Source organism: Onychomys torridus, chromosome 4 (assembly GCF_903995425.1).
Source record: "Onychomys torridus chromosome 4, mOncTor1.1, whole genome shotgun sequence".
NCBI lineage: Eukaryota > Metazoa > Chordata > Mammalia > Rodentia > Cricetidae > Onychomys > Onychomys torridus.
In genome coordinates this window covers 148,276,235-148,289,924 of record NC_050446.1, presented here as the reverse complement: position 1 = coordinate 148,289,924, position 13,690 = coordinate 148,276,235, and the positions used below count along the sequence as shown (strand labels likewise).

The 13,690-nt window shown below is 44.1% G+C and overlaps 1 protein-coding gene across 1 annotated transcript in view; it reads left to right on the top strand.

Moving 5' to 3' along the window:
- Slc24a3 (solute carrier family 24 member 3) overlaps positions 1 to 12,243 on the top strand; it is a 495,475-nt gene extending 483,232 nt beyond the window's left edge. Inside the window, exons 16-17 of the mRNA XM_036184903.1 lie at positions 6,321 to 6,386; positions 10,331 to 12,243. Of these exons, the coding sequence (XP_036040796.1) occupies positions 6,321 to 6,386; positions 10,331 to 10,477 (213 nt within the window). The 3' untranslated portion in view covers positions 10,478 to 12,243. The remainder of the gene's footprint in view (positions 1 to 6,320; positions 6,387 to 10,330) is intronic.
- Positions 12,244 to 13,690: the final 1,447 nt, after the last annotated feature.

Sequence of the window (13,690 nt, the reverse complement as noted above, 5' to 3'; positions counted from 1 at the left end):
AATGAGTCTCTGTGTGCATCCACACTAAAAAATATGCATGTGCTGTGGGCTGCGCTCCTGTTGACTTTGGAAGCAGCCAGACTTCTGTTTCCTCCCTCACAACTTGCCAAAAAAGGAATTGGAACAGGAAAATGGGTGTTTCTGAAGGCCAGCAATGAAAACAGCACTAAACTTCAGGACTGAATGATCTGAAATGGGCCTCACACGATCTCGGCTCATCCTTGCCGTGAAAACACTCTGCATTTGAACTTGCTGTGCCTTGCTTCTGTGAGGCAGGGCCTGGGGGATGACTAAACTTCAGCTGTGGGCAGAGCTGAGGCCCAAAGGCTTTGTTCAAAGCTAATGTGTAAATGACATGAGTTTGACACTCAGGTCTGGCTGCAGACCCCAGAGACCAGTTCTGCTGCCCTCAGAGACATTCACCAAGGTTACCTGGGTGATAGAAGTGAGATAGATGATAAATAGGCAGATATGCAGATAACAGATAGATGGACAGACAGGCGGGCAGTCCTGACAGATAGGCAGACAGATAGATGTTTCTATTTACAAATGTGAACATGCATTGATTTTATGTAGTGGTGAATTTCATAAGGACGTTTCACTCAGGTATGTCATGTAGTGTGAACATACTTCCCCTACTAAACCCTCTCCTTTTTCTATCTTCCCACTCCTGCAGCTCTTCCTATGTTTCTCAGATAGTCCCACCTCTGTTTTCATGTCCCATATAAAATTTTTACAAATATAATTTATCATTTGTATTTACATATGCAATTGATACATGATATTTGATATTAAATATTAAATATAGGAGCTGCATGTAAGAGAAAACATGTAGGCTACATGAAAACATGCATTTGTCAAAACTCTTCTGGTAGTAAATACATTTAAGGTCTGGGTGACTGACTGTATGCAAGTTATGCCTTAACTGGAAACAACTGGGAAGCTAGGGAGATGGACTGGCAGTTAAGAGTGCTGCTGTGCAATTGTGATGACTGGGGTTCGGGTTCCAGCAGCTATGGAACAAGCCAGTAGTCCGCCGATGCCTGTAACTCCGGCTCTAAGGAATCCAATGCCTTCTTCTGACCTACACACACACACACACACACACACACACACACACACACACAAACACACACAAAACACACAAACACACACACACACACACATACACAGAGAGAGAGAGAGAGACCCATGCACCCATGCATATACATATAAAATACTCATATAGACTCATACACATAAGTAAAATATTTTGAATATATCATCATCCTCTATAAAGAGAAGCTGAGAGCTGCCCCCTCCTTGCTTGGCCTTTCTCTCTAATGAAATGTCAACTCTCACCTTCCACTGTTCAGCATGCACACACATGTACCCCTATAGACACATTTGGCATCACAGGCCGGTGGTGGGTTACTGGAGTTCTGATATAAAGAAATACCTAGAGTCCAGCCATCTGTCCCCAGAGTCTTTGTCCTGATTGAGGGGTTAAGATGGTCCCTCACTTACAGGTAGGAGGAGATCAGCACCAGGCAGAAGAAACAAATAAATTTAAGGCAGGATGTCCAGAGTGGGAAGGGGTGAATATACCACCTGCCTGAACTGAAGGTTCCATGAGGGCACAGAACTCTCCTAAAATGAAAGAGGTGAATTGTACCACTTTGGAAAAATTCCAAGTGCCCAGCTGCAGGGAGTGAAGCTAGGAAATAGGATGGTGAGGAAGCTCTTTTTACATCGTTTTAGAGTTATGAAGGAAATACACACTAATAGTTCAAAACTGAAAGCAGTCTAGGTGTCCATTGATGGGACAATAATGAAATCATGCTATATTACACTATTTCTGCATAAAAGTAAATGACCTGTTGACCGTTTTGACCAATAAAAACCATGAAGGAATCTCTAAAAATTATGCTAAATAAAAGAATGTTTGTGTAGGGGCTGAGGTAGTTAGGAGCAGTGGCTGCTCTTGCAGAGGTGGCTTACAACCATCCATAACTCCAGTTCCAGTAGATCTGATGCCCTCTTCTGACCTCTAGGGAAAATAAATAACATTTTAATGTAAAGATTGTCCATTAAAAAAAAAAACAAAAAAAACAAAAAAACAACGTGCCACAGGATTCCATTCATATGAAGTTCTAGAATGACCTAAACCGATGAGATTACTGGCTATCTCTGGCAACAAGAAAGCCTTGTGTGGCTCTCCATCATGAGGAGGTTTGTGTTACAGAGATAGATATAGTTGTCAGAACTCATTTAGTGTGCAATAATGATGATGAATTTTTCTATGTGAAAATTGCATGTAAATAGAAAAGGTCATGAACGAACACTGAGCATGCTTAGTGCAATGTAAGAGAAATGTTCAGGGATAAAACTTACTGGTGTCTGCAGCTTGTTCTGAGGGTCTTTAAAAATATCAGTATAACTCTTTGAGCTTTTCTGAATGCTTGAAAACTTTTATATATGGTTTTGGGATTTGATTTTTTTTTTAAAAAAAAAAAAAGCTCTATTTATAAAACTGGAAAGGAGAGGGGAAGGGAAGATTGGGCAGAGGTCAAGTTCTAGAAAATTTTCTAGAAACTGGTCTGTTTCCTTCTAACTGAGAAGTTTTGACTGAGATTGATGCACAAAACCTAAGATACTGGCTTCCCCTGGTCCTTCACAGAAATGTCAGCCAGTCCTTAGCTTAGGGCCCAGGTTCCTGACGCCACTTTCTCTGTTTTTAAATCCCTACTTGGTGGCTCACTTGCTTGAAACAGACCAGTCATTTGACTTCCTTAAACCTCAGTTTTCTGACATGAAAAATGGGAATAAGATGGTTCCAACTTTATACATGCTTGGTAGACCCCCAGTCTTCCTGCTGCCAAGTTCTCTCTAGCCAGTCCCCATTGCCCTGCTGAAAAGAGCCTTCTTAGGTTCTTCATGTGACCATTCATTATTCATTCATCAGTTCCATCTCAAACACTGGGTCTGTGGATGGTAAAATAAGACACAAACTTCCTCCCCTGGTACCTGTACCATGGTAGGATATTGGTTTAGGTAATGAGTCTCTAGTTAGGAGCAAATGACCCACCATGGTTAAGAATGCATTGCATTCTAGGCTCTGTTCCAAAGCTTTAATGTAGGTGAACACAACCCTCCCAAGCATGCATCAAGACAACAATGCATAGATATGTGAGCCAACTTCACTCACCTGTTTTCAAAAACAGAAGACAGGGCCAGATGTGGCTCAACAATCACAGTTCACAAAGTGTGGCCCCACACACACACAGCCTTCAGAGGAGTTAAGCCAAGAGCCAAGCTAAGGGTCCTAACTCCTGACAACCATGTTTGTATGGACGAGCCAGGAGTCAGCCATCCAGGAACAAATACAAGCTGTAAGAGCTCAGTTCTCTAACAATGGAAAAAATGACAGTGTCCCCTGGGTGCACAGAGGACTCCACCAAAAGAAGGTTGAAAAGAAAAATGGAGAAAGGAGAAACCCCATAGAAGAATTCATCATCTTTCATCTTTGAAGCCAGCTTTAGTATTTTGACAGTATTATTTATTCCTTGAGGCTCTGTGTGAATACAAGGGTGAAGTTCAAAAACCTGAGTATAGCATGATTCATTTTGAAAGTGGTTAGCCAGATAGAATCTTCCTGCTTAGACCTTTATACTCATTGGTCCTTGTCTACTTAAGGGTAAGAAATCACTCAATTCTTACTAGGGGTTGGACCCCGGAGCTGAAGGTGTAAGACTGGGAACACGTGGCCTCCATTTTAAGAAGAATGCATATGATGTTGAAAATTAGGATCTCAATGGATTTATTTGAGTGTTTATTCACAGTTTGTTAATGTTTATGCACAACCCCAGCACTGTGCAGCTAAAGACATGGGCAAAGACAGTTCTTCCCCCTGTTGGCCACTGCTGTGTTCTGGGGAACCCTCTGCTCCCCAGGACTATACAGAATGGGGGGACCATCATAGAGTTAGTAGGTAGTACGTTTAGAGAAGAGAATTTTTTTTTCTTCTTAATATGGTCTCACTGTGTATCCCAGGCTGGCCTCAAACTCGAAATCCTCCTGAGTACTGGAATTACAAGCATGTGCCACCTCACCCAGCAAGACTGTCCCCATCATTATGATACATTTGCAATGTACCCCTAGACCAACCAGCTGATGAGAGAGGGGAACTCTGTTTATACCAGGTTGAGGATATAAGTCAGATTACCAGCCAGCCTGAGATGGGGCCCATCTTCCACCTTTCTGCTCTGAATTAGTAATATTAACCTATGCCCCTTGTGTCGCTGTTACAACCTGATTTCCTTTCATTGTCAAGAAGCCATTTGGTTGTTGGTAACTATTTCCCAGCCAGAGACCAGCAGATGGAGAACTCATAGAGATGGTCACTGTAGTTGGAAGTTTAATGGATTGATGAAAGAATTCATCACTTAGCCAGGATAGAAAGAGAACAAATTAACTTGGTATCCTTCAAAGAGAGAAACTGGCATGGCAGTTACAGAACAACTGCCTGCAAATGGCCATGAGCTGTGGAAAGACTCCATTTCAGAAGAATCCTCATTTGGTTAGAATAAGCCACTTGGCCTGTGATTTCCTGGCATGTAATTCCACTCGTACAAGTGAGAGTAGTCCTGATTGGCCTGTTTGGTTCTGGGTAGTTAGAGTGAATCACTATGCATACAGTTCCCCTGTCCAGCCATGGAGTTCTTACCATGCAAATGAAACATCTCTGTTGTGTTTAGGTGTGTCTGGGTTTGATTGGCTTTGCCATCTGGTGTTTGATTTTTCAGTCTTGGTGGATACTTCCTGGACCAGGTTTATAGTGGTCCCTTTCTGATCTCTTCATCACAACCCTCCCGCTACAGTCCAGCCAACTGGAGACCTATATGTGTATCTCAGTGGGAGACATTGACATGAGGGAAACAAGTACCTTAAACCATGTTAAGAGGCCCCAAGCCACTCCTCAGCACAGTGTGCCTTATTAGAAAATAGTTGACAAACAGGGGCATGATGGGATTACAGGTCTGTAATCCCAGCACTTGGCAGACTGAGGCAAAAAGGATTGTGAGTTTGAGGCCAGCTTGGTCCATGTAGCAAAATTACTGTCTCAAGAAGAAAAACACAAGAAAGAGAAGGAAAGCAATAGAGAAATCAACCAGTCTTACCCCTTCTTTCCATGAGCACAGGTTAACTCTTCATCCCCTTCAGGACCGTGTATTATATTGGCTGGGGGTGGAATAGGGGTTAGATGGAGGTGGAAATGGAGTCCTCAAACTTGAATCCACATGTCTACTTCTTCCCATCAAAAAAGCACAAAAACATATGGGTGTTGGCTTTGCACACAGTTTGGTGGGTGACACAATAGGACAGAAGAAGCAGACTTTGAAATTATATTTCTCTAAATGGCCTGAACTTGGTAACAGTTTTGGTTACAGGGCCTTCAAGGACTAAATGGCTGATGGTCTATCTCAACCCAGGCATGGAGAGTCTTAGCTGGAAGTACTGCATGGGAACCAGTGCTGACAGCTCATTTCCACATAGTTCTTAGGCTCAGGCTCCTTTGGAACTAGTCCTCTCTTCTGGAGGCCTCTTCTGTGAATAGACTGGAGGGGAGTTTCCTTTGAAGCTGGTGCTGATGGTGCTGAGGGCAGTTTACAAATTCTTCATCCTTAGTTCTCTTCAGCTGAGATGCAGATTCCACCAAGATCTCTTTAGACTCCAAGGGAGTAGATGATTTCATAGCAAAGTTTGGCATTGGAGTCCTACACTTGGTGGTATGTATCTCAGTTGGCTTTCAGTCTGTCAAGTAGATGCATGACAGGTGCTGAGGAGGAACATTCTCTTTCATGTGGAGGTCTAGCCAGTGACAGCCAGACTCAGTTAAACTCTCAACCTAGTTGTAAATCAAGTAGCTCAATATCTCTCTCAAATGAACTTTATGTAAAAATAAATAAATAAATAAAGTTTATACAAATTTTTCCCATCACTTATGTGATATAATTCACCCTAAAAATAGTATGAGTCTGAGAAAGCTAAAGGTCACCAGAGGTCAGGTCAACAGGATGTTTGTTGACAAGAATCCTAACATGATAGAGAATATGAGTATTTGTGGGCTGGTGTGGCTGGGGCTCTGCCTTTTCAGTAAGGACAGGATTGAGCTGAGAGCTGCCAAAGACAGCTGTGTGTGTCTGGGAAAGCACATGTCCACTGTCTGCCTCCATCCTAGAGGAGAAACTTGGAATCACTGCTCCTCTGACTTGCTTGAAAGGCCACGCTAAGCAGGTGTCTGGTTTGGAAGCCTGATGTTGTCCAATACTTCCTTACAGATTCGGCTGAACAGCAGAGGGCTCATCTACTCCGTCGGCCTGCTCCTGGCCTCTGTCTTTGTCACGGTACGTTTGCAGCTTCTTTCCATTCTTGGGTGTTCGTGTTCAACCCCTCCCTTCTCTTACTTTGAAGAGCAGGTAGGTGTGGCCTCCATTAAATGGTGACAGTAGACACCCAGATGTGCCATCTCCTGGCTGTTTTTTCTGAAGAAGGATCCTAGTAACCCACTGGAATTCCTCCTCCCTTTATAAAAGGAGCTAGTCTCTTCTTAGAAGCTGGTACTGTCTCTTGTCAAACCTAAAATATTTTTTTCAGAAGCTAGAGAGGAGAGGGCTAGCTCAGTAGGAGGGCACTTGCCTAGAATGCCTTAGGTGGGGTCCTCAGTCAGACAATAAAAAGCAAAGAGTTGGGATGGGAAGATGGCCCAGTAGGTAAAGTGCTTTGTGTAAGCATTTGAACCTGAGTTCAGATTCCCCAGAATTCACATAAAAGCCAGGCATGGTAACATATACCTGTGATCCTAGCATGGTGAATAGACAAGAGACAGGCAGATCCCAAGGGTTCCCTGGCCAGTCAGCTTAGCCAAGAAACAGTGAGCTCTAGGTTCAGTGAGAGACATTGTCTCAAAAAAAAAAAAAAAAAAAAAAAAGTGAAGAAGTAATGAAGAAAAACATGAAAACATCCCAACATCAACCTCCCACTTCTACACATGCACAAACCAGCACGTGCACTGTATGAGCGCGCACGCGCGCACGCGCGCGCATGCATGTGTGTGTGCACACACACACACACACACTGAGCAAAGGTGTTCCCTTTTTTGTACTAGATTAGCCACCAAAGGGCAGATTTCACTTCATTGATTCTTCCAGATTATAAAAACTTCCCCATGATTCCTTGTCTTTGACCAATATTCAGTATTCAGCCAGAGCCTTGCATGGAGGTAGGCAAAGGCTATCACTGAACCATATCCCCTGATCTCATTTGACTTAATATTTCCACAGTGGAGTCATAGTAAGTCATATAGATCTAACTTGTGGTCCTCCTGCCTCAGCCTCCTAAGTAACTGGGACTACAAGCCTACACCACTAGGTCTAGCTGAGTTACAGTGCTTTTCATACCACACACTGTGCCTACTTCTTGGCATATTTTCCCATATAGAGCACCCTCTGGAGCCACTGTTACAACGCAGTTATATAGAGGAAGGATAATGTCTGGAGAAATTAAGTGACTTATGTTTATTGATACCAAGTAATCTCTAGGGCCAGCAAGATGACAGCACAGTGAATGCTTGTAGGTCTTCTATATCTTCTTAAGACAGTCTATAGTTGTACAAGGCTACAGGAGGCTGAACTAACCACATGTTCAGTTATCAAAATGGAATTAATTAAAGAGAAGTAGTTTAGGGAAGAATGAAAAATTTCAAACACCTTAAGTTTGAAATGTCTGTTAGACCTCCAAGAAGAAAGAACAAGAAAGGTAGTGGAGATAAGAGTCTAAATTTAGCAGAAATGTCCTATATAGGGACATTTGGCGTGGCTATGGATAAAAGTTCTGCTGTTTGATGAGCTCCCCAAGACAGTAAATGTAGTCAGAAAACACAGAGGCCTGTGATTGGAGTCATGGAGGGCTCAAACACTTGGAGACCAAAATGATGAGGATAAAATACCTAAAGAAGCAGAGAGGGAGCCAGGAGGATTGGCACATAAAGCATTCAGGAAACTGAGGCAGAGGATCAAGTGTTTAAGGCCAGTTTGAGCTACATAATGGACCCTACCTGGAAATAAACAGAGGAAGGACGGTAGTTGACTATGAAAGAAAACAGTAGGATGTGGCATCTTGGAAGCCAAGTAGACATGATGGTTCAGGATAGAAAAGGAGTCAGCTGTGCCAAGCAAGACACACCCAAAATATTGGCCATTAAAGTTAGAAATAGTGCTTGTCTCATTGGTGGTTGATGGGGGTAGTTTTTGATGGGGCAAGTTAAGTGGAACAAGCTAGGGAAAATGGAATGAGAGGGTAGAGATACCCTGTATTCATAACTCCTACAGATTGTCTGTAGGAGGATTTGTTTAGGATGAAGAGAAATGGGAAAATTTTGAAAAATATTACTTTTACAGTAAAGGTGCAGTGATATCCCCCAAACCAATTGAAATAATCCAGGGGTAGAAAAGGGAATGTAACAAAAAAAGAAAGAGAAGAAACTTGCCAGGGACACAGATTTAAGCACTATGACAGACAAGATCCAGTGTACATATGGAGTTGGCCGCAAATAAGGATAGGAAAGAGTCCTCCAAATAGGAGAGAAGCTTGGCAGATAGATGGTGGGGAGAGCCCTGTGAAAGGGAATGAGTGAAGTAGAGATGGACTGAGGTAGAATATGAGATATAAAACAGCCATCTGAGGACAGGGTAAGCTGAGTCCTAGGGAGGCCAGAGTGATAGTTTTAAAGCATTTACAACCAACCTAAGGTCAGTGAGCCCTCTTGGTGTGGGTGGGCATTGTTTATCCAGCCAAGGTGGTGAGTTGTGTGTATCCAACATGAGCAAATGGAGGCATGACTTGAACTGAAGGTTCCTGGATTAGCCAAGCAAGGAACCAAATGAAAAAGAAACCAGAGACTTCTGCAAAAGCAACAACAGACAAAATGAAGAGAGAGTTGGGAAAGGAAGAAAGAGACAAGATGGGTACAGCCCATGGGACTCTGGTTGCCTTAGATACATTTCTATTGCTAAGACAAAACACCATGACCATGGCAACTTACAAAAGAAATCATTTAATTGGGAACTCACTGTTCCAGAGGGTTAGAGTACATGACCCTCAAGGGTGAAGAACATGGCAGCAGGCAGGCAAGCAGGCATGGTGCTAGAGCAATAGCTGGTACCTTTCCTCTGCTTCACAAGCATGAAGCAGAGAGAGCCAAACCTTGGGAATGGCATAGGCTTTCAAAACCTTAAAGCCCACCCCTAGTGACACACTTCTTCCAGCAAGGTCACACCTCCTAATCCTTCCTAAATAGTACCACCAACTGGGGACCAAGTATTCAAATATATGATCCAATGGGGGCCATTTTCATTCAAACCACCACAGTGATGGTGTCCAAAAATTTTAGGTCCTGGGGGTTTGCAGAGTTGTGGGAGTTGTGGTACCCAAGAAAATAAGATGGAAAGGATGGAATATAGGAATGTTGGCATCAGGTGTTTCTGCTACTGGTAATAACAAGGCCAATGTTACAACACTGTCCGCTAGAACTTGCCCACATGAAAGAGCTGTGTATGCACTACATGATAAAAACTGGATGTGTGGTATTAAGCACCTGAAGTAAGCAAGGCAACTGAGAGTATGTATTTTGTACCTTATTTCATTTTAATGTAGCTAACAGGCACAGCAGGGAACTCAGTCACCAGTGGGTGACTGATGCAGAATGCAAGAACTTAAGAGTGTTAAAATCATGAAAAGGACATTGAGAGTGCAGTGATAGACTGTAAGGATGAGCCAGGACATAAATCTCCAGAGATCAGGGGTAACTGGGGTAGCATGATTGACAGCAACCAAGCCAGTTGGGAAATAAGAGATGTCACTCTTAGCTTTTAGAGGGGAGAGAAATAATTATTTGAAATCAACAAATTGTGGACAACTTCCTTACCTTCATCCACAGCAATGGGAAGAGATTCATGGGTAGCAGAGAATTGGCTAGGTGAAGCTACCACCTTAAGGATATAGAAGGTATCCTCAGGCACTAGCCAGGGCTTGGAAAAAGAGGAAGAAGCCTGTCTTGAGCACAGAGGACTGTGGGGCTGGAGCCCAGGGATGAACCTAGAGCACTCTGGGCTTGGGGACCTGACATTTTTACTTGTTATCAGGATGACCGTTGCCTGCAGGTCCTGGCTCCCTCTCTTTTTAACTTGAATTTTCCTACTTTCCAAGGATGTTGCAGGCTCAGGGCTCCCCCTCTACAAGCCCCTCCAGATGCACCCTCCAAGCACCCTCTGATCTGTTCTTCCCATTGCAGGTATTTGGAGTTCACCTGAACAAATGGCAGCTGGACAAGAAGCTGGGGTGTGGGTGCCTCTTCCTGTACGGCGTGTTCCTCTGCTTCTCCATCATGACGGAGTTCAACGTGTTCACCTTTGTGAACTTGCCCATGTGTGGGGACTAACGATTGGCCAGGCCACCTGCCGAGGCTCAGATCCTCCTTTTCTGTGCAATACGAGACCCGGCTGCACCCGAGTCGTGCGGCCCCTTGAGGGCCGCGCATGGCGTCGGTCGGTCTCTCCCATGCTGTCCACAGGCCTCCACTTGTGTCCTGGTGGCCTAGGCTCTCCCTGCCACCTCCTTTGCTCCCAGCTCCCTTGGTCCTACCTCCCACCCAGCCCCCCTCACCTGCCCACCCCCTTCCTGTCTCTCCTCTTCCATGTGAAGACCCAACCAACATCCACATGAATTTTCAAGCTCCATTTTTGAACAGTGACTGAGATTCTAGACAAAACTGGCTGCTAACTGGCCTGAGCCAGGCACAACTTACTCCAATCCTCCCTCCTTTTTTAAGTTATTTCACAGAAGATACCCTAATTTATGACCAGAGACTTTTGAGGACACAGGAGAGGGTCCACTGATGGCAGGAAATGTTGGAGTTATTTTGTTTGGGGGTGACTCCTAGGTTACTGAGTTTAGGGAATTGTTTTACTTGAGGGGGCTCTTCATTTCTTTACTTTTCTTTTCAGAGGTGGAGGGGTCCCCTGTGTCTTCTCTCACTGGGCTCTGGATGAATAGGTGATCCACAGATTGTAGTGAGTCTCCTGGGGATGAACCCCAGGAATGTTGGGAATGTAACATTTAGTTGGGAAACCACTGAGCAAGACCACCAGGAATAAATGCATGACATGACATTTTTCTGCCCAAGGACACCTCACTAAAGTCCTGAAGGCGTCACCTGGGGGTGGGAGGGGTACAGTGTTAGAGAAGGGAAGCACACACATGTTCACTATGACCATCTCTCTCTCTCACACTAGATTCTTTCTAGTTTTTCAAGCAATAGTTCTAGCCTGCCTGAAGCCTTTGACAGGGAGGCCCTGGCTAACTGTCCATCTAAAAGGCACCAGGCAGTCAACAACAGACACTTCCCCAGCGTGTGAGTCCTTGAAATGTGCTCTTGTTGCTTGGCATTTGTGGTGACAGGGAATGACCCAAGAGGCTATCACTGTTCTCTGGACAGAAGTTACAGACACTGGTTTCTTGGAAAATGGAGAGAAGCACATTTTGCACAGATGTCGTCAATGAAGTCCCAATTTGCCACTTGGTATCAAGTACACTGGACCCTGACGGCTGGCTCTTGAGCAAACGTCCTTCCTCAAGGGATGCCACTACCAAGCTGGCCAGTTTCACCCCTCCCCTCGTGGAGGGATGGCCAGGGAGGGAGAAAGCAGAGAACGGATGCCTTGGAACCCACAGAATGCATTAACTGCAGACTGGCTCAAGGGCACAAGTTATTGTGAACATTTCGCTAATCACTGCTCAGCCGCCCTGCTAGATTTTCTATGATGCTGAATTATTATGCAGACTAATTCCACCAAGTTGAGACACACCCATGCTTGTTACACTTGTATTTATTGAAACTGTGGACTCTTGCCCGCCGTGCTGTCCCTTGTATTACTTTAAGCACTGATCACTTATCATCCATTCGGTATGGTTTTTCCCCGTCCCTTGTACACATCCTGGTTTGAATTGTAAAAATAACCTGCTACAAATTGGTTGAAGCTGAGGGGCAGCGTCCACCAAGGACCGGGAGAAGAAATCACCAATTTGGGCTCTCCGAGCTAAGACACACTTATTGATTTGGTTGCACATTTTGCACTGGTTTATGGCGATTGTTTTCTTGGATGGATGGTGTAAAATAAACTTCTCTCTTCTGTATCCTCCCTGAAACACAGCGTGTTGCTTTCTTGGCTGGACTGGTGGTGGTTTATAGCCAGGAGAATGGCAGGACGTGCTATGGAGCAGGTAGGTTAGTCTCTACTTCTAGCTGGACTCACCTGGAAGATGGATATGGCTAGCAAATAACAGGTACTAACTGCAAATAATGGGTCACGCCTGAAGTCTGAAGGGATTTTGGATCTGTGTCATGTCATGGAATTCTATCTAGAATTCTGTCTGTGGTAGAGTACACGTGACATTGTGTTAGGGAATCCCCTCTTTCTGACGGGCACAACAGGAAGATCATCAGAGTCCTGATGTTGTTTAGCAGGGGCCAAGTTCTCAATCCTGACGTTAGAAGGTTTCAATCAGGAAAATTAACAGCTTTCTGGGTTGGCCATGATATCTGGAATCCCAGCCCTCAGGAGACTGAGGCAGGATGATCTGAATTCAAGGGCTACACAGAGAGGCTCTGCCCCCCAAAAGCAAACACTATGCACCTCCTGCAAAGTTAATGCCTCAAAAGAGACAATAACATATAGTTACAGTAAGCCATGTTCTGGTCCAAAGAATTCTCTAGAAATAATTATCGAGATCTACTATTGTGCCTGAAAGTCAACAAAACTTATATAGCAACCAGAAGAAGAAGAAAAAAAAATGGGTCCTAATCATGGCAACAACTTAACTGCTTAAAGTATATATTCCCAGGGTAGGAGTGTGGAAGGTACCAGGCTTTGTTTTTGTATTTACTTCTTAAGACGTCTGACTACTATAGTTGTGTGTCTCACGAATAACCTGTGGATGTGGGTTAGAATATTATACCTATTTGTATTGAAAAGCTTATTACTTATTTAGTTATCCTAATCACTAACAAATGACATGTTACCTTATTTTATTTGCCCCTTCTACAGTGCTGAGGATGGAACCCAGGGTACTGTATATGGTAGGCCAGCACACTCAGCTACATCCCCAGCCCGCCTGCAGAAGATTTATTTAAAAACATGAATTTTCTGTGAAATCTCTAGAAACTACAGTTCAGCTCCCAATGCCTCAAAGTAAAAATCCCAGGATGAACCCTTAGCATGGTGCTCACACCTGTAAGCCCAGCCCTTGGGAGACAATTGGGAAGACGGAGAGATCAAGGCTAGGCTGGACTACTTAGCAAGTTCCAGGCCAGCCTGAGCAACATAGTGAGACCCTGTCTCAAGATAAAAGGAAGAGAGGAAGAAAGAGAGAGAGAGAAACCCAGCCAGCCAGCCAGCCAGCCCCGCAGCCTCATCTGAGTCACTTTCCCGTTTCAGCCATGAGATCTGCCACTCTAGACACTCTGAAGCCTTCCTTTCTGAAACGAGAATTTAGCATACTTCTGCCTAGATTCCAGCCATGCACAATTATTTCTTGGGTTGTCCATTGAGAGTGGTTTCCAATGAGCCAGCTGTCCTGTGAGGTAAAATTGTGA